The sequence below is a fragment of the Zootoca vivipara genome, chromosome 3, assembly GCF_963506605.1.
Source record: "Zootoca vivipara chromosome 3, rZooViv1.1, whole genome shotgun sequence".
NCBI lineage: Eukaryota > Metazoa > Chordata > Lepidosauria > Squamata > Lacertidae > Zootoca > Zootoca vivipara.
This window is the reverse complement of record NC_083278.1, coordinates 103,465,354-103,479,044: the sequence shown is the minus strand read 5'-3', so window position 1 is coordinate 103,479,044 and position 13,691 is coordinate 103,465,354. Positions and strand designations below refer to the sequence as shown.

The 13,691-nt window shown below is 44.3% G+C and overlaps 1 protein-coding gene across 5 annotated transcripts in view; it reads right to left on the bottom strand.

The window, feature by feature from the left end:
- ANAPC1 (anaphase promoting complex subunit 1) overlaps nucleotides 1-13,691 on the bottom strand; it is a 51,574-nt gene that overhangs the window by 29,654 nt on the left and 8,229 nt on the right. For 2 of the 5 annotated variants that reach the window (XM_035111102.2, XM_035111105.2), the window contains exons 8-21: nucleotides 13,362-13,510; nucleotides 12,044-12,264; nucleotides 10,601-10,807; nucleotides 9,363-9,458; nucleotides 8,396-8,486; nucleotides 8,219-8,284; nucleotides 7,645-7,782; nucleotides 6,744-6,884; nucleotides 6,229-6,289; nucleotides 5,559-5,746; nucleotides 4,387-4,461; nucleotides 2,685-2,950; nucleotides 2,390-2,481; nucleotides 734-882 (exon numbers count right to left, since the gene is read on the bottom strand). In XM_035111102.2, the coding sequence (XP_034966993.2) occupies nucleotides 734-882; nucleotides 2,390-2,481; nucleotides 2,685-2,950; nucleotides 4,387-4,461; nucleotides 5,559-5,746; nucleotides 6,229-6,289; nucleotides 6,744-6,884; nucleotides 7,645-7,782; nucleotides 8,219-8,284; nucleotides 8,396-8,486; nucleotides 9,363-9,458; nucleotides 10,601-10,807; nucleotides 12,044-12,264; nucleotides 13,362-13,510 (1,940 nt within the window). The remainder of the gene's footprint in view (nucleotides 1-733; nucleotides 883-2,389; nucleotides 2,482-2,684; nucleotides 2,951-4,386; nucleotides 4,462-5,558; nucleotides 5,747-6,228; nucleotides 6,290-6,743; nucleotides 6,885-7,644; nucleotides 7,783-8,218; nucleotides 8,285-8,395; nucleotides 8,487-9,362; nucleotides 9,459-10,600; nucleotides 10,808-12,043; nucleotides 12,265-13,361; nucleotides 13,511-13,691) is intronic. The other 3 variants (XM_035111103.2, XM_035111106.2, XM_035111104.2) reach the window with 2 other exon arrangements.

The window sequence follows — 13,691 nt, the reverse complement described above, 5'->3', positions numbered from 1 at the left end:
AAGAATGTGAAATGCTAGGAGTGCAGCTGCTTGTTGGCTTCAGTATACAAACTGTACAGAATTGTGCATAGGTAATGCAATTCTCTGCAGGGAGACCTGTATTCTAATATAAGTACTAGCTCATGGGTAGGCAAACTGAGGTCCAGGGGCTGGATCCAGCCCAATTGCCTTTTAAATCCAGCCCATGGACGGTCCGGGAATCAGCGTGCTTTTACATGAGTAGAATGTGTCCTTTCATTTAAAATGCATCTCTGGGTTATTTGCGGGGCATAGGAATTCGTTAATTATTTCCCCCCCCAAAAAAATATAATCTGCCCCCCTCCAACAAGGTCTGAGGGACAGTGGACTGGCCCCCTGCTGGAAAAGTTTGCTGATCCCTGTACTAGCTAAAGGCCACAACTGTTACGATTTTTTAAAGCTGTTGCTTTAAATTGTTTTTAAATGCTATATGTTAATTTTGATTTTTGCATTTGTAGGGGGTTGGCTAGGGGCTTTTGTTAGGAAGTGTGGTTTTTTAAAAATTAGTTTGTACACATTAGTATCGTTAACTGTTTTAATTATTTTTGTTATGCATTTTTTTTTGCCTTTATATTGTAACCTTGTGTTGTGAACCGCCCTTAGACTTACAGGTATAGGATGGTATACAAATTTAATAAACAACAAAGACAACATGCAGCGGAGTGTGCCAACACCTATTTGCAGTGCCGATTCTGCAAGCGTTGGCTGCACATACCAGCACCACCAGCTTGCTCCTTTCGCAGATTCCGGGCAAGTAAGGGTAGGGTGGCACACTGTCTCCCTTCAAGCAGGAACTCAGCCACTGGAAGATGCTCGGAGGTTCAGCCGAGAAAAAGGAAGGATGGTGCATGAAACCTGTTTGGGCTGAATCATACAAAGTATCACGTCAGACGTGCCATTTTAATAATTTGGAGGTGGTTCTAAAAAAGAAGGTAAAGGACCCTTGGACAGTTAAGTCCAGCTAAAGACGACTATAGGGTTGCAGCGCTCATCTCGCTTTCAGGCCGTGGGAGCCAGAGTTTGTCCACTGACAGCTTTCCGGGTCATGTGGCCAGCATGACTAAACTGCTTCTGGCACAACGGAACATCATGACGGAAACCAGACCGCCACAATGGTACCTATTTATCTACTTGCACTGGCGTGCTTTTGAACTGCTAGGTTGGCAGGAGCTGGGACAGAGCAACTGGAGCTCACTCTATCACAGGGATTCAAACTGCCGACCTTCTGATTGGCGAGCCCAAGAGGCTCAGTGGTTTAGACCACAGCACTGCCACCCGTATAGGATTAATGCTACCAGACCAGCTTGGGACCATTCATATAGTGCTAACAACCTCCTTCGCCAGAGCTGGGGAACTTGGGGTCCCCTGCCCTCAAGATGTAGCTGAGATGGGGGACCAGTGCCTTCCAGATGTTCTATCTCAACTCCTAGCAGTCCCAGACAGCAAGGCTAATAATCAAGGTAGTTGTAGTCTAAAGCACCCAGAACTCACCATGTTCCCCATACATGGATTATGGTGCCAACTATCTCTGGCCACTGGCTAGGCTGTCTGGGGCTGATGGGAACTGGGGTAGAATAATAACATCTGGAGGGTTAAAGGTTCCCCATCCCTGAGCTATGTTCCAGCCTGCATATTTGCAAATTAAAACACCAGCAACCTCGGGCCAAAGGAAACCAAACCTAAGTTAGTCCTGAGCACCTTTGATACTTTTCACTGCCTGGAGAATTTGGATGCACATAACACTGCAGGAACTTTGGTGTGTAGGGTAAATATATATTTTATTTTCTGGGGGCAGAATTAGGTGCTTCACAAACAGCATCCATTGACACTGCCTTCCAAAAATGTGTATTTGTTAAGAAGATTTCTTCTCAGCCACAAAGAACAACAGCAAATATAAAAGACAAAACCCTAATAAGTGCAAGTTATTTGAAATAAATACAATGCATAAAATTTAGTACCAGAGTTAATCATGATTGCTATATAGCAACGTAGGTCAACCCGGTGCTCTCTAGATGGTTCGGACTACAATTCCCATCACTCATGCTGGCTAAGGCTGATGGGAGTTGTCATCCAAAGCATCCTGAAGGGCACCCAGTTGGAGAAGGCTGCTGCGGAGGACAGTAAGAGGCTATAAGGACCATGAACCATTGGCAATCTGTTTTCCAGTTCTGGGATTCATTAAAATAAATGCTATTACTGGATTGTATACAGCATGTGGAGAAATCTAAAAAGATTTAGGACTGCACTTTAGTAACAGCTACACAGTCAGAGTCTGGCAGAATGGCTTCTAAACACACAGTAGATTAGTGACACGGTTACTAATACGAATGTTCTTCTGCAAAGCAAACCAAGCTATTCTCTAGAAACGCACCTGGGTCTATTATGCAGGCTTGGCTGGAAGTCTTTACAAGCACTGGATAGTCTCTGTAGTAATAATCAAGATAAGCTTCCAGTTTCAAGTCCCTAAAAGGGGGAAATAATAAACAAGTGCATAAAGTTATAAACTCTGATGATGTCACCACTTACTTGCCTTTTCTCTATACTGTTCTCTAAACACTCACTCCATTTACTTAAATTTGTATTTTTTTTAAAAAAAGATCAGATGTGCTTTAAGGCCCAACTCCAGGAAACACCACCCGCCAGAGTTCACACCCACAAGGACATACCTTGCCAGCTGAACCAGAAGGACAACAAGGGAACGAATCCCTTCGCCCATCAAGCAATTCAGCTTGAGCTCCTCGTAGATCAAGTGGAGCACGCAGAAAATAGCTGGGATGTGGGGGAAGAGAAGGGTGGTGGAATCCAAGCAGTGGTTGGGTGAGAGGCTGTCCCTGGGAGATTTCACTTCCAGTGGATCCAGCCGTAGAGCTTTGGCCAAAGGGTGAGTCTCAACATTTTTATGATAGTCAGAATTTAGCAGATATTCCCAGTCCTGGATTAAAGAAAGGGGAAGGGAATGAGAAAGGACATATGAGACAATCCTGCAGACTGAATTGTTTTAGTTTATATAGTGGAGGGAGTGTTTTGCATTTTTTAAAGGAAAGAATGCAAAGCAGGGAGTTAAAAACACCAAAGACAATGAGATCATCAATGTGATATAGGCAGCATTTACAGTTCTCAAGCTGTTTTTAAAAAGATGCTTATTAACATGCTTTTGGTTTTAAGAAACACAGTCCTGTGGCCTCTGAAAGACAACTGTTGCATAACGTTTTATTAGCAGGAGCTAATATGAATGTACCTATTGCAACAGGATCTTTCTCTCGCTGGTGTGGCCTTTTGGAGCCTATTTTGTCAAGACATTGTTTGCGTGCTCATTAGCATTTTAGGACATTCTCTAGCACAGTTCAGAAACTGGCACCCATGACAATGTCTTTCATATTGCGAGTTCAGGAAGAAATGTTGCCTGGTCAGCTTCTGAAACACGCACCAATGGTGATCATTTCCATGTGTCAAATAGATATCAGAGAGCAGACAAAGCTTTGGTTATCAGCCTACACCTCTTGACCCCAAACACAATGCTTTTTCCAATGATAACATTAACAATCGGAGCTACGTTGTACCAAAACCAAACTCCAAATCTGATGAAGTGGGCTCTAGTCCACAAAATATTATGCCATAGTACATTTATTAGTCTTTTAAAGATGCCCCTCCACTCTCCATGGTTTTACTTGCAGCTATCCCTCTGGGACGCGGGTGGCGCTGTGGGTTAAACCACAGAGCCTAGGGCTTGCCGATCAGAAGGTCGGCGGTTCGAATCCCCGCAACAGGGTGAGCTCCCATTGCTCGGTCCCAGCTCCTGCCAACCTTGCAGTTCGAAAGCACGTCAAAGTGCAAGTAGATAAACAGGTACCGCTACAGCGGGAAGGTAAACGGCGTTTATGTGTGCTGCTCTGGTTCGCCAGAAGCGGCTTAGTCATGCTTGGCCACATGACCTGGAAGCTGTACGCCGGCTCCCTCGGCCAATATCGCGAGATGAGCACCGCAACCCCAGAGTCGGTCACGACTGGACCTAATGGTCAGGGGTCCCTTTACCTTTAATCCCTCTGGGAGCTTTTTATGTCGAGCTGCTAATCATCAAAGTTCGTCAAGTGATATGCAGACCTGTGAAGTCAGCCTTCAGTCCAAAACACCAGGTTGTGGCTGAAGTGCAAACTCTCACCTGTTGGACTACAATTCCTACCCCTGCTGTAAGTCAAAAGAGCACACCTGATGCTCACATAACACCAAACAAGTTCATACAAATGTGTGTGTTTTTTTAGCTAAGCCCCATACAAGCCTAGGAAGGAGCACCTCCCGAATCAGAGGAATGCACAAAAATCCTCCAGCTGGTCAGGAACTACTAATTAAAATGATAAATTATTCCCTTACTTCATCTGATCCTGTCTCTGACGGCCGGGCTTTCTTGGGAGCAATGACTGGAGAAAGAGAGCCTTCAAAATCAAGCTGAAATAAACAGATACATGAATAATCACACTGGGCACTGAATTTCAGTTTTCATACATTACAGAAATCGTTCTGTCAGAAGAAGCAAAGCTGATCGTGCAACAGTTCCACGTGCAATTGTGATTATTTCTTTGCATTAGCCTCCACCACCTGGAACCCTGCCCCTGATTTGGACTAAAACTCTCACCAGCCCCAGACAACCTGGAGGTTGGCTGTCCCTGCTCTAAGATCTATATTGAACTATTATATAGAGCCAAGCAATAACTAGTAAGATGTGTGAGCACCCAAAATCAAGGGAACCATGCTGCTGCTAGTGCTTGCAAGATTCTGTGTATATGTAGTTTAATTCTAAGATAAACTGCATCAGAAGTACAGGGAAGGGACAGGATACATTATCTCAGCAATACCTTGTTACTAGCAGAAAGCCTGTTACACAGCTTGAAGGTATTTGGATCAATAATAATAATAATGTAATAATAATTTATTATTTATACCCCAGCCACTCTGGGCGGCTCCCAGCAGAATACTAATACTAATACTAATACTAATGTGATAAAACATCATACATTAAAACTTCCCTAATCAGGGCTGCCTTCAGATGTCTTCTAAAAGTCAGATAGTTGTTTATTTCCTTGACATCTGATGGGAGGGCATTCCACAGGGCAGGTGCCACCACCAAGAAGGCCCTTTGCCTGGTTCCCTGTAACCTCACTTCTCGCAGTGAGGGAACCACCATAAGGCCTTCTCGGAGCTTCTGGGCAGAATGATGGAGGTGGAGACGCTCCTTTAGGTATACTGGGCTGAGGCCGTTTAGGGCTTTAAAGGTCAGCACCAACACTTTGAACTGTGCTTGGAAACGTACTGGGAGCCAATGTAGGTCTTTCAAGACTGGTGTTATGTGGTCCTGGGAGCCGCTCCCAGTCACCAGTCTAGCTGCCGCATTCTGGATTAGTTGCAGTTTCCGAGTCACCTTCAAAGTGCACATTGCAGTAGTCCAAAACTTCAGAGCACATGGTGGAATTCCCACCCTTCAAGTGGCGCCTTAGTATTAAGCTGTTGGTTAGAAGTCAAGTGATGTCGCTGCAGAAGTCACTTACATTACGAGTCCAGGCCACTCTGTCCGTGTTGTAGCCCATCATGTTCATGAGGCAGGTAACAAATAAGTTCCACTCCGAGTAGTAACTTGGTCCACCCGGTGCGTTGTAGGCATTATACCACCTGACGAGCATTTGCACGGCTACTTCTCTGGGCAGGATACACTTGATGCCCTGTAAACATCTTTTGACTGTTTAGGGGTGAAGAAAGAACTGTTAAGATTACTGTTTGGTCATTGAGCCACTCAATCCATTTCTGTGACTTGAAAGCCATTTGCTTTTAACTGGCCCAGGGTGACACCATCAAATTTTATAAAATTATGCATGGCATGGAGAAAAGCAGATAGAGAAAGGTTTTTTCTCCCTCTCTCATAACATGGGAACTCATGGACATCCCAAAAGGACCTGCTTTGTGCCCCAGCCTACAGGAATCAGCTGCGAAACGGTGGGGTTAATTTTGTTCTCTTGGTCCTGTTCTCCTAATCATGGCAGAGAGACCTGGAAGTGATAATTGCTCCAGCAATTATGCTCTGAGTCCTATCCAAGTTAAGTCTACACTGGTTCAGAGCTTGGATTTTAATTTGCTGATTCAATATCACCGGTGAGACCGGGGGGGGGGGGAGTAGAGCTCACAAGCAAGAACAAAAAAAAGTATTATTCTTAAATATCATACCTAATTCTGAAGTTGCAATTTCTGGGATGGTAATTCTGACCATGGAGCCACTGCTGAGTTCCTGGGAGAAGAAAAACAACAACAGGTGAATTATCTAGCATATGCCATTCACATAAACTAAAGTGATCGGTTATCATGATCAAGAGACCCATGGAAAATCAAAAGCATGGTCTTTTTCTTTTGGCAAGAGGCCCCCAAAGGGAAGAATATAAAGAAAAGGGGGAAAGGAAAGATCCTTAACACCAGGGTTTCACTCTCTCTGCTCATCAGCAAGCAAACTGTGGTTTGAAGATCTAACAAATGATGAACCAGATAATTTATTTGTTAAACCTAGAACGTGAAAGAGAGGAGAGGGAGACAAAGCTCACGAACATTGGGACTAAGTTTTAGATTAATGCATGGATGAGCAAGGATTTGAAATTGCATTTCCCAGAACCAAGCTGGAAACCCTTCAACTACTGTGCCTCGACCTCGACTGAGGTCAGCTAACTCTCAATTCACAGAACACCACTTACCAGAGTCACTCTGTTCTGGACAGGATCTCTCACAGAATGAATAAAAGTTGAAAGTTGCTGAAAAGTGCAATCATCAATGTAAGAGGAATTTTGAAGTTTGGAAGAATCCCTCAGCTCTGGAACAGGGGACAACACTCCCTGCTTAAAAGGGGGGCAAAAGGGGGGCAAAAATTAAATTTTGTTAGCACTATTATCAACAGCCCAGATTCAGGATGAAACAAAACCAATTTCCCTAGCAGGTTCAGAAAGATATGAATCGAGCTGTGACTACAGTTTCCTTACAATTTGTTTGTTAGTTTACAATATTTAAATACTTCGAATACAGAAATAAATCACAACAGACAGAAACAATGGATTAACATTCACTGCCTTAAGATTGCAATTTTTAAAGACCTGGGAGAACAAAAAGGTCTTCATAGAACTGAAAAGACCATAAAGAAAGTAGCAAGCAAGTCTCTTTGTGGAGGGCATTCCACTGTCAGGAGGCCACCACTGAGCAGATCCTCTTCCTAGTTGCTACAAGCCTCACTTCACTTGGCAAAGTCACCCAGAGCTGGGCTTCTGAAAAGCATCTCAAGGTTCAGGCAGGTATATGTGGGAGAAGGTGAGCTTTCAGCGAACTTTGTTGCCCGCTCTAAAGGGCTATGAAGGTCAAAACTAGGATTTAGAATTGGGACTTCTAGGGCATGTGTCTGCAACCTGTGGTGTCTGAGCAGAATGCCAAGAACCACACTTTTCATTTAAAGCCTTCCACCTGACCCTTACGTGGCCAGCTTTTGTGGGCCTCATTTCTCCCCAAAGAGTCTTCCCCACAAGTCACCGCTCTGAGTCCAAGCACAAACAGGGCAATAGTGACAGTGATGATCTATACACCCACATAGGAAACAGCAGAGTCCCTTACCTCATCTAAGGGTCCGAGGTGCTTGTTCAAGGGCTTGGAAGGAGTATTGGCATTGTCCAGAGGGGTGCTGGGGCGAGGCATCTGATTGGACATCGTCAGTGACGGAGCTGGCAAACCAGGTATAAAAACCTTCCCTACCTTGTAACGGGCGAGAAATGAAGAAGCTATGTAGAGTTCCAAGAGAGCGAATTTTTAAAGTCCAAAGCGTCCCTAAAAAGACAAGCCTAGCAACGAATGGAATGCTAGAACCAGCTGTAAGTAATAAATGACTAGCTTTTGCCTCTAGCTGCTTCCCCCCACAGAAAGGAACAAAGTCCTTGGACTTAAAAAGGTTGCCGACCCTCAAACTAGAGCAGGGTTTCCCAAACTTGGGTCTCCAGCTGTTTTTTGGACTACAACTCCCATCATCCCTAACTACCAGGCCCAGGGGTCAGGGGTGATGGGAGCTGTAGTCCAGAAACAGCTGTTTGGGAGACCCTGAGCTAGAGGAAAGGTTTTTGAGGTTTCTTTGCTTGGTTTGCAACCGAGTAGCATATAAATCTTATGAAATAAACACTATAAAACGAACACTTACCCGAGCCACTCCGGTGTACAGGACTAAGTTTCCATTGCCTTCCAGAACCAGCATTGTGTCAATGCTCTGTAAAGGACAAAAGAAAAAGAGTAAATTCATCCGCTGGCATTTGAGCACATGCAATCAAGTGGCATTAAGCCTGTCTGCACACCCTACATTTCACAGTCTCATACTTACTTCCACCGGAGCTGCATCCTTTGCCGGGATGTTGGTGACAGAGCCAAAGATCAACTGTGACATGTCGTTACTCTGTTGAAACTTTACACAGCTAAACACCAGGGGAGAAAACAGCAAAACCTTATACAAAGAAATCTCTCCAGTATTATTTTTGCACTGCAGTTTTCAACAACAAAAATCATGGCTGCCGGCTGGGGAGGCTATTAATGCTTAACGTTTTGAATATAAATATGAATAAATGCTGTTGCTTGACTTGAAGCGCCACATTTAGAGAGGAACTCGGTTTCGTCATCAAACCCAAGCTTGGTCAATGAAACTTTTTGATATGATATCCGAAATGGCAAGCCATGGTTTGTAACTGGACGATAAATGAGAATAAAAAATGACAGTTGGTACTTTCTATGATTTTTGCATGTCTGAATAGACAAACCATCATTAGGGGGAATTGCTTCACCTCTGGAGAGCCCTCCAGCATAGAAATGAAAATGTTGAGTAATAGGAAATGAAAACTGAGAAGCAGTCAGAAGCAGTTCATGGTAAACAATTAACTGTGGCTTATTATTTGCCATACTGCTTGTATGGCGAAATGCTTCTAAGCAGTTTATGCTATAAAATCAATTATACTATTCCTACGTAATTAAAATAAACAATAACAATTTCATCAGAGCATTAAAACTTTCTAAAGTAATATATACAAGCCAGTTAAGAAGGCTGACAATTGAAACAGTTTAAAAACAGCATTAAGATCAGAAGTTCACGTTCAGGGGAATGCTTGCCTAAACAAGAGTCAGTGGAATGCCAATACTCTCTTATGTCTATGATATTTCTCATTTACCATGATATGCGAATGAATCCCCTTTCTGAATGCTAAAATCTGGGATTTGCAATAATATTCAGCTCTCTTTTGGTTATGTTTCCAGTATTTTAGACAACAATTTGAGAAAGTAACATATTGAAATGCACTTACCGTAACTGAAGCTGCGACTCCACTAAGTAGCACAAAAACTTTTGCCCACAAAGGTCAGTCGTAATGAATACTTTGGAGGCTTGAGAATTCTTCTCTCTGTCAATATTCAAATAATAAAAAGAAGAATAAATTTTGGCTTACTCAAAGTTTACAAATTAAACTGTAGAATATTTTATGCTTCCCTAACAGAGCAATCCTAGGCGTAGGAAAATCTCCCCCCCATTTTATTTCATCTCTGAATCCATTTTGCACAATCAGAGTTTTGCAGTCTGCAATCTGGGTATGAGCTTTACTAAACCTTTCCTAGTAGAGCAAATAACTCTTCTAGCACAACTGAAAGAAATGGAATGCATCAAGAACAAAACAATAGGAGATACAGTCAAGCACAGTAGTGTCAGAGGGGTCTCCCCCAAGAACTCTTAATGAACCAGAGCTCCTAGAATATTTTAGGGAAACCCATGACTGCTTAAAATGGTGTATCATGCTGCTTTGAATGTACAGTGTGAATGTGGCCGACATCTATCACGAATAGATTTGTGTCAATCTGAACTTTTTCTTTGGTTTATTACGGTAGATCATGGCATAAGTATGATGCCCGAGTTTTGAGTTTTCTCTTCCCTCCTTGTTCCTTTTCCCTTGTGTGCTGTATTATTAATTTGTTTGTTTGTTTGCTTGTTTGTTTATTATAATGTAAGCCTGTGGGTAGGGAATGTCTTGTTTTGATTTAATGTAAACCACTCTGGGAGAAATTTTTGGCTGAAGAGCGGGGTACAAATACTCTAAAATAAATAAATAAAAGGTTGACATAACTTAAAATATGACACAGGATCCTCCATTAAGAATCTTGCTTGACCTTGGCAATAGCAAACAAACAAACAAACAAAAACCACGTGTGCTTTCGAGCAACTAACATACAGAGAGGCATTCCGCCTGTGGGAGCAGTGGCAGAACAGATCTCCCCAAGTTTTTCCTTCTTACGTCAGAGCAGCCATTGGGGCGGGACAAGGCATGGAACTGGATCAAGGCAGCAGCACCTCCTAATTTTTAACATTTCCGGGTGGATACCACGCTCGGCTTCTTAACTTTGCTTTTACCAGCGGACAGGCACGTCAGTTCAGACACATACTTGCAATGCTATTATTTTCTCCAAACTTTATAAACAATAAAACACCCCACTCAAGAGAAAGCATCCCCCAGCTGTTGAGACCCCTTGCTGAATAGATAGGATTATTCCAAACCTTGTGGTAGTGAAGGCCTCCGTCCATAGATGGTCTATGCAAAGCTCTGGAACAATGAGTTCCGTTTCTGGGGCAAAGAACGAGTCTATCACACTGTTTGGAGAATGGCAGGCACTGTGCCTCCTGGGAGACTGTGCATAGTTGGAGAAGTTGAATCTCTGCACTCCTGAGAACGAATGCACCCCTAAGGCCGGGGAGTGAGATCGGCTGTGAAAAGAAAACCATTTTCCCCGGTGATGAGTTACACGTCCAACGCCCCTTTTTTTCCACCAGAAAGCCAAGGTGCTCACACTTCAAAAGAGGAGGAGGTCTACATTTTAATGCTCCACTTCAGATCTTCAACTATGAACTCATGGGCTTCTGGAAAGCGGCTATCTTTCAGCAGGCACCAGCATGTATGATATGGAGATAATAATAAAAAAATACTGGCCTTACTTTCCACACTGAGCAAGGGGATGCAAAGAGCTGTGTTGCAGCCACAGCAGCTTCCAACACAGTGAAAGAGACTGCAGCCTGGATGGAAAACTGACGCAATCCCTAAGTTTGTACGGGACTGCTTGAAGTGATGGGGAAGAGAAGCAGGCTCTTAGGATCCTGTTTAAGGACTATTATTAGAACTACTGGCAACAGGTTTTGTTGGAATGTGTGAATGTGGCTGTGTAGCACTGCAAAATTCAGTGCAAGAAGGAAGTAAAAAGCCCCTAACACCAAGGAGCATACAATCCAAGCCTTCACCAACCTCCAGATGTTTTGCATTGCAACTCCCAACAGCTACAGCCAGCACAGAAATATTTCTTAAGGTAATGTTCTTTGCAGCTGGCCAGGAATTGACAAGGCGATTAATGTTTCAAGGGGGCAGGGAACCTCTACAGCAGCATTTCCAGAATGTGGAAACTGCAACGTCCCTATCATAGTTTCATAATGTAGGAAGTAAAGAGTGAAAATGGGGGTTGTGTTCAACACAGCACTAAGGCAGGGTCCCATTAGTGCAAGGATTACTGCTAGCAGAATGGGATTCTCCAAACCTCTCCTCCACCCACATGCCCCCTAAATCCGCTCAAGGGATTCCCCCAAACTCTCCAGACCAGATTCGGGAAGGGTGCTGGGCGTGCATGGGGAAGTTCCATTGCACTCATGCTAATCTTCGCATGAATAAGGCCAAGTTAGCTGAATACCACCCGAGATTCTTCATTTGCCCCAGTGGGAGAGAAAGGTTGGTGACCCAACAAGATCTGAGAGGCTAAAATCTGTTAGGGAAGCTGAAGAGCAATGAATGCATTTCAGCTTATGAAATATATGATCCCAACACACGGGAGCTCTGCCTCCACAACCCTTTAAGGCTGGAGTCTGAAGCTGCAACCACCCGCAGAAGATTTCAGTAAGCCAGGATTCGTAGCATGCATTGTTCCCCCGTATAGTTCTTTGCAAAGCTTATCAGCCTACCTTAGAGCTGCCATGTTGGAGATGGAGGGTGATCGGGAGTGAATGCTGGGGGACGATGCTGACCTGCTCTGACTGTGAATAGAGGAATAGTTCTGGAACGGGGAAGCCACGGGCGAGTCACCCTTAGACAGGTTCCGAAGGTGGACTGTGAAGGAGCTGCTGGCGGCCGCATACTGAGGGGTCCCCACCTGCTCGGAGAATTTCAAGACAGTGCTTTGCTCCTGCAGAGAAGAGCGCAACAAAAATCGGCTTATGTTGTTCGAAACTACATAGCTTTTTACGTAACCTTGAAGTACAGATCTAATCTTAAAGCATAGAATCATAGAATTGTAGAGTTGGAAGGGACCCTGAGGAGCCCAACCCTCTGCAATGCAGGAAGATGCAACTGACCCATACAGGGATTGAACCTACAACCTTGGTGTTACCAGCACCACGCTCTAACCCACTGAGCTATCCAGGCTCCGTAACATGAAATGCATCCAAAGTTTAAGGGGCCAACTCAACGAGGAGAGGTCCAAGATCATAAAAAACATAAGAACCCTACTGGAGCCAGCCAAAGGTCCATATGAGTGATCACTCATAGCCGAGTAAGGTTGTCTTCCATGAAAACAGCCTTAACAGTGAGTCTGTAAGTGACCGTGGAGGCCAATTTTGGATCCACACGTCCTTCCACAGTGGGGACCTAGGTTTCCGGGTGGGAGTTGATCACGGTGAGGGTTTGCAAGCGTGCCTTCCTATTCGCGTGTTTCTTCCTTTCGTCCTGAGTTCGAGCGTCTTCAAAGCTCATGACACCTTTGGGTAAAGGCTGTTCTCCAATTGCAGCGCTCGCAGGCCAGTGCTTCCCAGTTGTTGGTGTTTATACTACATTTTTTTAAGATTTGTCTTGAGAAAGTCTTTAAACCTCTTTTGTTGACCACCAGCATTACGCTTTCCATTTTTTAAGTTCGGAATAGAGCAGTTGCTTTGGAAGACGATCACCAGGCATCCGCACAACATGACCAGTCCAACAAAGTTGATGTCGAAGAATCTGGTGATCTTTGCTTCCATATAACCCAGCACCCTGCTCTCATAGTGGCCAAACAGATGCCTATGGGAAACCTAAACGCAGGACCCGAGTGCCACAACACCCTCCGCACTTAGGATTTTGAGCAACCAGCAACTAGCATACAGACAGCAGTGGCAGCACAGATCCCCCCCAGGTTTATCTCCTTACTTCAGAGTAGTCTTTGGGGTGGGACGAGGCACAGGAACTGGATCAAAGCAGCAGAGCCTCCTAGTTTTTAACATTTCCATGTGGATCCTGCGCTTGGCTCCTTACCTCTGCTTTTACTCGACGAAGCGCCCAGATGGTATGCACACTCTGAGTGGCATCGTACGTCATTAGGATGGAAGGCTCAGCGTTGAGGAAAACAATTCTCATCGAATAGTCAGCAACGTACTGTACTCTGGCAGAACCAAACAAACCTGCTAAGCCAGAGAAAAGTCAGGTTAGCCACCTAAGAGAAAAGGCCACGCAGGAGACATAGTTCAAAAACAACATGCGCACACCACCGTAAACATTGGCAACAAGGAGATGGGTCTGGCAAAGGCAAGAGTGTGGTGGTGCAGAACTAATGTGGGGCCTTGTGGGGCTGTAGTATATGCCTTT